Raw genomic sequence first — 12,364 nt, forward strand, 5'->3', positions numbered from 1 at the left:
TATAGCAAGTAAATCTAAAACCCACTTCTTCAATTAGAAGGAATGTATTCAATACATGTCATGAGTTTTATAGATTCTTACAATCCTAAGATAATGTACAACTTAATTGTCTTAAGTAGGACATCAATGAGTTGGAATCAATGTTTTGATCATGTTATAAAACTTTTCCCGATAGGTCGAGAAGTTGTGTTTATACATAAAGTTTAGTGGGAGTTACGGTAATTTTAATTAGTCTAATATGTGGATGACATATTGATAATTGGGAATGATTTAAGACTTGAAGATATATATAATACATCTTTAATATCCAGATTTATGGAGATAAATTCACATGATATTAGCGTCAAATAAGAAGTCTTATGTTGATAAGATTCTTGACTAGTTCAATCAAGTTGAACATATCTGATTGATTCCATTTGCTTCCGCTGCCGAATCAATTAAATAGGAAATGATGTATAACACTTCATATACTTTGAGTATGATGAATTGTTTTAAATCAAATTTAAGTAATAGTTACCTAGTAAGCCATAAAAATTACCCTTAAGTGCTTGCAGAAGCATTAAGGATGTAAAGCAAAGTGTTTTTGATGCAATTTTGTGTAAGGATGTTACACAAGTGACAATTGACAATTGAGATTGCGCATGGTTTCCGACAAAACCATAATCAAAACACATTAGGATGGTTAAGATACCATTGTGGCTATGTTATTTAAGAAATAGATTTTCTAGAATCGTTCTAGGCAATAAAGAACAGTGAGAAATATTTACAACGGAAATTGAGTACACTTGCAATCATGAGATGTGCAAGAAGGATGAGTCCCGCACACTGTTAAAACAGTGGGAGCTATTCTAAGGCTAGAAGGCCTATGTCTTGATTGGATCTCGACACGCACTCAGAAAGTTTTGTAATGCAAATGTATACATTACAAAGGAAAACGAGTATGTAGTAAGGTTGAGTAAGGTACAAGAAGTTGATAAAACCTACTAACCAAAGCCTTCTCATAGGCTTAACATGATGAGTCATGTCATATGTTGTTTCAATTGCATTGAGATGAACAACTACATATAAAATTAAAATGGATTATAAAAATATGAAGTAGTAATCAGGTATTGACTATTCATATGTAATAATCACATTTATCGTTCGAGTTTTTAAATCTAAAAACTCCTTTTATACTTTGTTACATCCAAACGGGTTGTAGAGACAATATTGAACCCCGTTAAAGTGAACTCGGATTAACATGGTATTCGCCCATAGTCACTTGTATGAGGTGACGTCTCGAAGTGACTAGAGTGTGATGCGATTGATGGCAAGTTCAAGTGCCATAGAGTCATGTGAGATGACTAGTCGATCACATAAAAGATGTTAGGAACACTTTGTCGGGCAGTGACCGCTTATAGAGTTCTGGCAAATTTATATAGCATGGTCGTGGCGAGAGCTACTATAGTATTCTAATGAGTCGATTATTTTGACTAAAGACTGTTCGCCTAAGATGGCACAGTTTCAGATTAGCTTTGATTTATGTTACTACGACCTTCGTAAATGGGGTCAAATGGGCATATTTTGGGTTATGATGGCTGTGGCTAGTCGAAGGGAATAGTGTGATAGAAATTGTCCACCCCTTTGTCAGGGTTAAAACAATATCTCAAGGGCCAGTCGAGGAGTAATGAACTGGAAATGCGTGGCCACGCTCGGAAGGTTTCTATGGGAGAAAATTCCGGTCAATCAGTTATTCTCCAGATCAAGGAAACCACTCTCGATATGATCACTTGCAAGTACGACCCGAAAGACACCTTGCATTGAGTGGGAGATAGTAATAGGACAATAGAATTGATGACGCACACTTGTCGAGGACAAGTGGGAGATTGTTGGAATATGTGTCCTCCGACAATAATGCGATCACAATTGTCGATCATATTGATCACATATTTGAATCTCATAACAAGAATACGGAAGGGATGATACATTACATATATAGTCAACTAGTCCACACATATCGGTAATGATTGGCTTGCTAGAGTTTGACATTACTGTCTTGCGACGGTGGTGATCACTTGATCGCTTGAGGTCGCACCTAAATAATTGAAAAAGGTTAATTAATTGTATGTCGATACAGATTAATTAATTCCTTAAAATTGAATAAATTTTATCATAATAGAGAAAATGACATCTTATTATAATGTGATTAAATAAGATTTTATTTAGTAATTTAAGAAGTTATATTACTAAAATTAATCGGTGTTTGTGAAACACGCGAGATGAGAATGATAAGTTAGTTATAATTACAAGATGTTGTGAATTATAGTAACTAGTATTTAAATGACCATTTTATGAGAAAGTAATTTTGAATTACTAGTCAATTTGTTAAATGTGATTTATATAATTTGTAAATGATATTTAATTTGTTAAATATGCATTTTAAATTAAAACATGATATAAGACATGTCACATGTCACATGACATACAATTGTACAATTGACAAAAATAAAATGGACTCCATATTACACATATTAACCGAAATATTGGTGGGTATTTTAGAAGTTTTGTCTTATTCATTTGTCTATGACACTTGATAGTGACTTGACTATGACAAAGCCTTACACAAATTAGTCTTGTGAAGACAAAAAGAAAAAAGAAAAAGGGTCCAAAAACCCTATATGCCCACCAGTTTTTATGACACAATAGAGTGATTTTTCTCTATTATTCATTCTCTTATGTTTTTATGATAAAACACAACACTCTCTCTCTTGTTCTTCATAAAAATTATTTTTATGAATCAAAATTGTACAAATCAATCACTAATAATACTAGTAGTAGTATATGAGTATTAGTAATCGATTTTAAGGTAAACCACATTCTATTATCAAGTACACATTATTTTGTGGGATTTTGGGATAGTCTTGGGTGCTACTTATTGGAGGGCTTCTATTTTGAAGTCATGGATGATCATCCTAATGTATTTTCTAGCTTAAGAACAAATGAAGGTAGGAGACCTTTATTTGTGCCCATTTGGCCGAATTTTTGATGGTGAGAAAACGATTTTCTTATCTCTTCTTATTTAATTTGCATGCATAAGATCAACAATTTATTTTATGACTAACTAAATTAATTCTTATATGAATATGTAAATTCATGAGATTAATGAACTCTAACAGACCTGACCTAGCTCTAGCAAGGCAAAGGACTTTCTTAAGGGGCCTAATCATCATTCAAGCCCTTAGTTAATCCTAAAGCTTTTACTTAATATAAATACCTAATGTAATTAGAACTAGAAGGAGGATTATCATTGTTTAGATTATTTTAATCTACTTCAATTAGCTTAATTAAATATTAATATTTCCTTAATTATTGCTCAAACAATCTTAGATCTAGCCTAGTAATTGAAGATTACTTGGGTTTTGTTTTGGAGAACTTACAACTCTTCATCACTAATAAAAGTTTCTTATATTATTCTTCTATTTCTTTTGTTCATCTTAAGTTAGTATAATTCCTTTACTCTTTACTTAATCCTTTACTTAATCTTTTGTTAATTGCTTTACTCAATTATCATGCTTATGTTTGTTAAGATGTTTGACACCATTGATGACATGATTACCATGATGATGTGCGAGTAATCATGGGTTTGATATAACGTCCAATAACCCGACCAATCCGGCCCTTATTTTTATGCTTATGCTTCTAGCTAGGGTTAGTGGATGTTAGGGGAGTAATCATGGGTTAGATATATGCTTAATGAGTTCATATGAATTAGAGCTATTCATGGGTCATACCGTCCAATAACCCGATGTAATACCCCGTATTTTAGAGCATGGTCAAAGGTTTCGTCAACATCATTTTATTAAAATGTGATTTATGAAAATATATATTTTATATTAATTATTTATTAATTATTGAGACGTGTAATTATGAGACGGGAAATAATAATTAAATAATACATAATAATATATGATGGAGGATGTATACATTTGACGCATACTAGTATGAGTTTATGGCATTATACAACTAATAAGGTAATACGTATTTTATATAGTATTTATACAGTAATTATACAATATCCTATATAATATGACATAATAAGATTAGGAAAGAGCCTAGAAGTTTCTTCCACATACCTTCTACTAGTATAAATAGAGGCCTTATGCTATTCTATTGTTCACATAAGATCACATAAAATCACATAAAAGTTAAAAGATTAAGACAAGGGAAATGATTGTAAACATTCATTTTATCTTAAAGGTTACCGTCTCATAACTCTCCTCATATAATTAAATTATTAAAATAATATGTTGACTTGATCTAAGACCCGGCCTTGACCATTGACCCGTCCTAGTCTGACGATTGACTTTGACCCGTTGACCGTAGTTTGACCCGAAATAAATTTAGGTTTAGTTTATTGTACACATACCTTGTTAAAGTGAACCATCTTAAGACTATTGAACCGGACCCAAATAGTGACTCGACCCGACTTACTTGTGGACAAGGGTTAGGGTGTTGTGTGGGGGTCCTGATAATGGTGTTTGTGATGGAGGTAAGGGCGGTAGAAGGTGGTGGTAGTCGGGTTTTGAGGAGGGGTTGTGTGTTGTTGGTTCAAATCAGGAAACGGGAAGAGAATGTCGACACAATTGAAAGGACGATCGGGTCTGGGCTTGGGTAGGCATAGGCCGGTAGTAGCATGGTGGGTTGAGGGGGTTGTCGATGGTGGAGGTGGCGGTCACTGGTGTTGGTGATAGCGTTTTTGCGGCCTGGATTCTTACAGGTTGAGGTTGTTGTTGTTAAACTGTTTACAGGTGATTGGGGACCCACATGAGAGTCGACTGACCCAGAGATAGTGGGGGTTGTCTAGGGCGGTTATGGGTAGGTCTAGCGTGGCAATGGGCGGTGGTAGCGGTGGTAGCGGTGGCTAGTGGTGGCAGTGTCGCGGTATTTGTTGTGTTATGGTCTCGGTTTCAGCAAGGGTTTGGCCGGGTTCTAGGTCGAGTTGGGCCCCACCGTGGGGCTGGTGGCTGACCACAATGGTAGGGGGTAGCATTAGACCGGGGTTGGTGTAAAGGTCTTGAGTCGAGGCTAGTGAGGAGGAGGAAGGGGATTGGTTCGGTGTTGAGTGGAGTTTGAAGGAGGAAGTGTTAGCTTGGTGAAAGGGCATGGTGGTACACGACTTGGTGGTAGGCTGGCCAGGTGTGGCAGTGGTGGTGGCTGCCATGGCCTGACCTTGGTGGTGGTTCGTTGATGGAGAAGGAGGGAGTCGGGTACAAGTAAGGAAGGCGATGGGTTAGTTAGCTAGATGGAACCGTCTCAAGTATTATTATTTTTTGGTAAAATGTGAGCTTTTATATTAATCAAATCTTAAACAATATAAATATTTCCAAGTTTTTGCCACATTAAGACCATTACATAGCATCTACACTACACAAGAATGTCAATGCTAGCTAGCCACTGCCTGTCCCTTGATTGCACAACCGCCTTCAGTTTCTGCTTAACTCTCCCCTCGACATGCATCTCTATTGATCTGATCACCTGTGCAGGACATCTGAGTTTAAGCTCCAGTCTGCAATCATTCCTTTCCATCCAAATAGTATACCAGTACATAATCCTGGTTAGTCTGATTACTTGATACTGCAACTTGGAGCATTCACCTGAACTGACTATCAACTTCCTTTGTAACCAGTTTTCTAAGCCTGCAAGAATTTTCTTACTATATACGCAAACAGTAAACAAATGGCAATGAGTTTCATGCCCCCTTTCACACAAGACACAGTTATCATCAACAGTAACTCCCATCTGAAACAATTTCACTCTTGTATTCAAAGCTTTCCTGCAAACTAGCCAAGCAATTAACGCCTGTTTGGGAACAGTCCAACCATTCCATACATCCTTGTACCAATGGACAGGGGGGTTTCAACCCTGCAACAATTGGTAACCAGATCTAATTGAGTAGCCCTTAGGGTCGGCTACCCATTGATTACCTTGAAAGCCACCTGAAAGAATCCCACGTACTTTACAAATATTCCTCCAATTTCAGTTGGAAACTTGAGGACGATGATAATTATCCCAATCAATTCCTTCATATAAACATGGTCTATCCATAAGACCCAAAGTCTATCAGCCTTAGTGTAAATCCAATTAACTAACTTGCCAACAGTGGCCACATTCCACACCCCAGCCTCTTTGATACCCAGTCCCCCGTCTTTTTTACTGCAACAAACATTATGCCAGGCCACAAGAGGATATCTGTGGTACTCAGTGTCCCCATTCCATAAATAATATCTGCATATTGCCTCAATTCTCTTAATCACTCCTTTGGGGATAAAAAAAATGGAAGCCCAGTAGTTATGTAATGTATTGAATACTGAGTTAATCAATACCAGTCTCCCTGCATAACTCAATTTCCTGGCACCAATACTCCTAACCCTTAAAACAATCTTCTTAATCAACACATTGCAGTCAGTCTTAGTTAATCTCCGAGCTTGGATAGGGATACCCAAGTATTTAAACGGGAGCATACCTTCAGTAAACCCAGAAATCTCAGTAATATCCTGTTTCAGACCAGGTGCCACACCATTAAACACCACCTCGGACTTAGCTGCATTAACTCTAAGTCCAGAGGTAGCAGAAAAGGTAGCCACAACCCTTAGCAGAAGCATAATTGAATTGACATCTCCTTTGCAAAACATCAACAGGTCATCAACAAATAACAAGTGGGTCAATTTAAGGCTCTTACAGAGTGGATGATATCTAAAGAACCACTTGTCAGTTGCATAAGCCAGAACCCTAGAGAGATATTCCATGCATATACAAAAAACAAGAGGAGAAATAGGGCCCCCTTATCTCAACCCTCTTCTTCCTTTAAAATACCCAAAGTGTGCCCCATTAAGATTAAGAGAGTAAGAAGTAGTAGAGATGCAAGTCATTACCGTAGCTCTAAACTTAACAGGGAAATTCAAAGCCTCCAACATCTGCTCCACAAAAGACCATTCAATAGTATCATAGGCTTTTTGCTAGTCCAGCTTGAACATACATCTAGGAGAAGCCATTCCTCTAGAATATAGTCTCACAAGATCATAACAAATCAGAATATTTTCAAGAATACTCCTCCCCTTAACAAAAGCACCTTGGTTTCTACTAATGATATCATGCAGAACTAAGGCTAATCTAGAGCAAAGAATCTTTGAGATTGATTTATAAATCACATTGCATCAAGAAATAGGTTTGAAATGTTTAACACTTGTTGGTCTATCCACCTTAGGGATCAATGTGATCACTGTAGAATTAATCTGATTCAGCAGCTTTCTATTAGAGAAGAAATTAGCAATAGCTGCACATACCTCCTCTCCCACAATTTCCCAGGCATCCCTATAAAATTGGCTATTAAAGCCATCGGGTCTTGGGGATTTGCTCTTAGGAATACTAAAAATGTTATGCTTGATTTCTTCACCTGTAACTGGTATATTCAAAATTTCTCAATGCTCAGATGTACAACATGAACCCCTTCTAACCACAGACATGCTAACATGATCAGTGACAGTAGTAGTCCCCAACAGATCCTGATAATAAGATAAGAAATCCTTTTGGATATCATCACCCAAAACAAATAGCTTGCCATGCATATCCTCTATTTTCAAAACCTTATTCATCATAATCCTCTTTCTTATAGCTTGATGGAAATAACAAGTATTTAGGTCACCTTCTATGGACCACTGAATTTTAGCTTTCTGAGTCAAGAAACTATCCCTAGCCGAGATAAGCTCCTTTAACTCAGCAGACAGCTCCATTTCCTGCTGAATAAGATCAAAATTCCCAGGCTCATCCACAATCTGTTTCTGAATGCTTTCAGACAAGGCACTGGCAATACTGGTACTATTCTCTATATCAGAGAAACAAGACATGTTCAAACCCTTGAGCACTGGTTTTAATGCTTTCAATTTCTTAATGAGGCTAAACATCTTAGTCCCACTGTATGACCTACCCCAAACAGCAGCTACATCACTCAAAAAAGAGTCAGCTTTGCCCCACATATTAAAATACTTAAAGCTTCTCCTCCCACCAATCTCTATATCCCTATCCACTACAGTACATGGACAGTGATCAAACATGCCCTCAGGGTGGAAGTGAGCCACATAGTCACCATACAACTCCATCCATTCCTGGTTTCCCATGGCCCTATCAAGCCTGCTATATACTCTATCAGCAGGTGCCTGTTTATTCGACCAAGTATATAGGGCACGAGTAGCTTTTATATCCTTCAGCCACACAATGAAACACACTCCTGAAAAAACTCCATCTCTGCTTCAGTTGTATTGCCCCTTAATCATTTAATAGGGGATAAAACAGCATTAAAATCCCCCATCCATAACTAGGGATCATTACAGGTAAGAGCAATCTCCTTCAAAAAATCCCAAAGAGCATTTCTATCATATAAGTCATTAAAGGCATAAATCATAGTGAGGTAAAAATTTTTCTGATCAACTTTAGAATATACCAACATGTGAATGTGTTGAGGGCCATAAGATAAAAAATTTATATCAAACCAATAAGGCTTCCAAAACACCCAAATTCTTCCCCCTTTATGCTTACTCCAATTAGTAGAAATACTCCAACCTTCACAAATAGAGGTATCTTTTTTAAGTAAATTACTTGGTTTAAGCTTTGTTTCCAATAATCCAAACAGGCCTACTCCTTGATTATGCATAAACCACTTTACTACTTTCTGCTTATTCAGGTCATTAAGACCCCGACATTCCAAAAACCTAAGCTATGCATTAGGAACAGTTGGGGGGTCCTTACCACTTTCAATCACATTACCCCCAGGCGTAGTAGAGTGAATCAGTGCATCCTTAAACGTATAAGGGCTAAATTTACTTGATAATCTCACTCCCTCAATACCCTCTTGCCTAGTCACTCTCATAATAAGCTTTGCTGGGGTAGCTCTAACAGGCGTTGCCCTAACCTGTGAAAGAGGAGGAAAGATAGCAGGAGTGAGTATTACTGGTGAAGGTAGAGGCTCCTTGCTAACAGGTGGAGGAATCTGTTTTAGCCTCCAGACTTTCTTCTGCTGTTGTTTAGGTGCCTGCATCTTCTTCATCCCCTCAGTTCTCCCTGGTTTTCTGCAGTGTTCAGCATCATGACCCATCCCTTTCCAGCTTGCACAAGAGACAGGTCTCCACTCATATTCCACTGAAACACTCACCATAGACCCATTCTCATCCACAAATTTCGCTTTGTCAGGCAAGGTTTGGTCCATTTTTAATGCAACTAGGACACGAGCATAGGAGAGTCTAACTTTATCAAACGTATCCCTATCAGTTTGGACAAACTTCCCAACCAGACCTACAATAGATGGCAAGCATTTCCCCCAAAATTTCAAGGGAATACCAGTCAACTTGACCCATAAAGTTACAATATCTAACGTTTCCTTAACTAACTCCATATCCACATACCAGGGTTTTATAATGACTGGTTTATTATCAAATAGATAATAACCAACCTTCAATAACACATCCCTACCTGCAGACTTCTGAAATTTCACAATAAACAAGCCATTATCCATAAATGACACTCTACCAATGCCAAACTCCTCCCATACACGATAAATGTACCCTTACAAAATCTCCCACGGAGGGTTAGCCCCCATAATATGACAAACATTAGCATTATTCCAGAATTCTAGCTCAGTTTTGATATCCTCATGTGTGAACTGAAGCAGACCAGTAAGATCCTCCTATTCCTCTATTGTAGCCAAAACTGGAATGCTCTTGCCTCCTTTTCGCAGAATCCATCCTTCGTCGTCTTGCTCCTCAACCTCAGGATTCCAATCCAGTACAGGAATACAATTCATCTCCCTAAGAGACTTTGTTTTACGAGCATCCTCTGTAAATGGACCTCGAAAGGTTCCACCTTCACAACTGCTGTTAGAGCTAGAAGCATGATTAGGATTAAGTAATATAGTTTTAGGATTATTTTGTGTGTTTTTTGCAGCTGACGTTAATGGTGAATAACGATTTGGTGTAAAATTCATGACAGCCATGCTGAAACCTAGGTGAATCTTTTTTTAGAGCTTTCTCTCTCTTCATTCTCTCTCTGGAATTTTGTTTGAAATAATGGTTTTGTCTCAAGTATTATTAATAACTCGTTTAATTCGTAAATATATTTAATTAACTAATTAATATTGAAGCGGGTTTTGACTATTAATTAATTCGTATCGTATTAACTAATGGGCTTTTGAGTATAATTATAATTATTAATATTACCCCATTTGCATAGGTGACGAGTTTCAAATAATTGAGTCGTGAACTTACAATTAATTAAACGATTAACTAAGCAAGGAAGATTTATAATTATTATGGTATAATTGCGTAGGTATTGGACTTACAGAAGACCGCTTTGTTGGAGTATGTGTCCTCAACAATGGTGCGATCACATCTTTAAATCTCGTAATAAGAATACGTAAGGGATGATTCAATTATATAGTCAACTGATCAACATTAATCGGTAATGATTGGCTAACTAGAGTTTGACATTACTGTCGTTTGACGGTGGTGATCAGTTTATTCCTTAAGGTCACACCTATAGGATGGAACCCAAATAATTCTGATCAAAGTATTTGATACGGTTTGATCAATCCCTGTTATTTATATATGTATATTTAGTTGTGTGAGTTTCGTTGAGGTCGAGTTTAGAACCCGAGTCAACGCAAGTTTATTATTTAGTTATGCGATGATTGACTAATAAAGTTTTGTATCTTATTGTAATGTGATTAAATAACATTTAATTTAATGATTAAGCGTTAATTTATTAAATTAGTCGAGGTATTGAATTTTTCCGAGGTAAGGTAATTGGTTGTTATATTTACAAAGAAATTGTAAATTAATTTAATTGGGCATTGTAGAACTCATTATAAGTTGATATAATGTTAAAATATCACTTAATAAATAAGTGTACACTACTTATTAATTTGTATCATATAATTGTTACATGATCATATTAATACATAATTATACAAGATAATTAAGCATACGATTTAATGGTGTTTGTGGGACAAATACGGAAAATAAAATCAAAACGGACCTATATAGTGCATAGGTAACCGATTTTGTGGACCATAAAATACAATGATGTTTTGTTCTTTTCCACATGCACACTACACCATATGATAATGACATGCCAATGCACTTTAATCATGATTAAAGTATCCTACACTCTACCTACTTTTGCATGGAAATAAAATAAGAACAATATTGACCCACTAAGGGTGGGGTGGCCGTGTAAAAATGTTCACTAGAGAGCATTTTTGTTGTTCTAATTATTCAACCAATTTACACATGCATTTGCATCTACCTTCTCTCTAGAAATACTCACATGCAAAACTAATATACTCTATATATTACTAAGGTAGTAATAAAATTTATTAAGGGTTAATTTCTAATAGATATATAGTTAATATTATTAGAAATGTTTGGGTGAAATCTTTGGTGCAACTAAGAAGAGAGTTCCTAATATGGAGCTTGGGGTTTGGAGGATCATCCTAATCTTATTTAAGCTCAAGAACAAATATGGAAGGTGTCCTTATTTGTGCCAAAATATTTCGATCCATATTGTATGTAAGAAATATCCTTTTTCTCCTTATTTTTGTTCTTTTCTTTTGCATGCAATTAGATCCACATGACATAAATTATTAGTAATTTATAAAATCTATTAAATAAGTTTAATAGGGATTTAAGAAACTGACAATTTGTTGGAGCTTGCGTCCTCCACAAATTAGTGTGATAACATTTGTAAATCTCTTACAGGTTCACAAGGGTATACTTCGTATTTTAATCAGTTGATTAACGATTACCTAATAATGGTTGGGTTGCTAGAAAGTTTGACGTTATTATCATACAGATGGCGGTGATCAACTGGTCCCTAAAGGTCACACCTATAGGATGTGTTTGAGAGATGTGGTTATAGAAATATGATCACATTGATGCCTAATATGACTAAACAGTTAGTCAATGTGTTGATGGGACAATTATTAAATGAAGATTAAATAATATTAGTTGAGACGAATTAACTGTCAATTCGTAAATTAAATATAATAAGTTATATTTAGTTAAATATATTTAATGGTAGCTTGGACGAATTAATCTGTTAATTCGTAATTAAATATAATCAGTTATGTTTAATATCAACAAGATGAATGTGTCATAGTGATAATAGTGAGGGTACACAAACCAAGAGGTCATGGGTTCGATCCTCACTAGATGACAATTTAACATATTTTATATATTTTTGGAAAGACCAAAATTAAGGAGAATAATCTCCTTATTTCGGTCAGTTAGGCCGAAAATTAGGGGAGATTTATTCTTTCCTAATTGACTCCTAATTTCGG

General features: G+C 36.1%; 1 protein-coding gene across 1 annotated transcript; it reads right to left on the minus strand.

Annotated features, from left to right (window-relative positions):
• Positions 1–5,403: 5,403 nt before the first annotated feature.
• On the minus strand, positions 5,404–8,153 carry LOC141637220 (uncharacterized). Its single transcript, XM_074446784.1, has 6 exons — positions 7,494–8,153; positions 7,323–7,438; positions 7,053–7,149; positions 6,853–6,953; positions 5,964–6,768; positions 5,404–5,871 (listed from the first exon to the last, which is right to left on the minus strand). Exons 1-6 carry the CDS (start codon positions 8,151–8,153, stop codon positions 5,404–5,406), a joined length of 2,247 nt encoding a protein of 748 aa, XP_074302885.1.
• Between the last annotated feature and the right edge of the window lie 4,211 nt (positions 8,154–12,364).

Source organism: Silene latifolia, unplaced genomic scaffold (genome assembly GCF_048544455.1).
Source record: "Silene latifolia isolate original U9 population unplaced genomic scaffold, ASM4854445v1 chrun_scaffold_16, whole genome shotgun sequence".
NCBI lineage: Eukaryota > Viridiplantae > Streptophyta > Magnoliopsida > Caryophyllales > Caryophyllaceae > Silene > Silene latifolia.

Excerpts from the sequence above, each read along its gene's own strand:
- LOC141637220 (XM_074446784.1), bottom strand. The coding sequence starts at position 8,153 with ATGGGAAACCAGGAATGGATGGAGTTGTATGGTGACTATGTGGCTCAC. Across the intron at positions 6,954-7,052 it reads TTCTGATTTGTTATGATCTT|ATGTTGGAGGCTTTGAATTT; the intron begins GTGAGACTATAT and ends TTTGTGGAGCAG. Across the intron at positions 6,769-6,852 it reads CTTAATGGGGCACACTTTGG|GGTTCTGGCTTATGCAACTG; the intron begins GTATTTTAAAGG and ends ATATCTCTCTAG.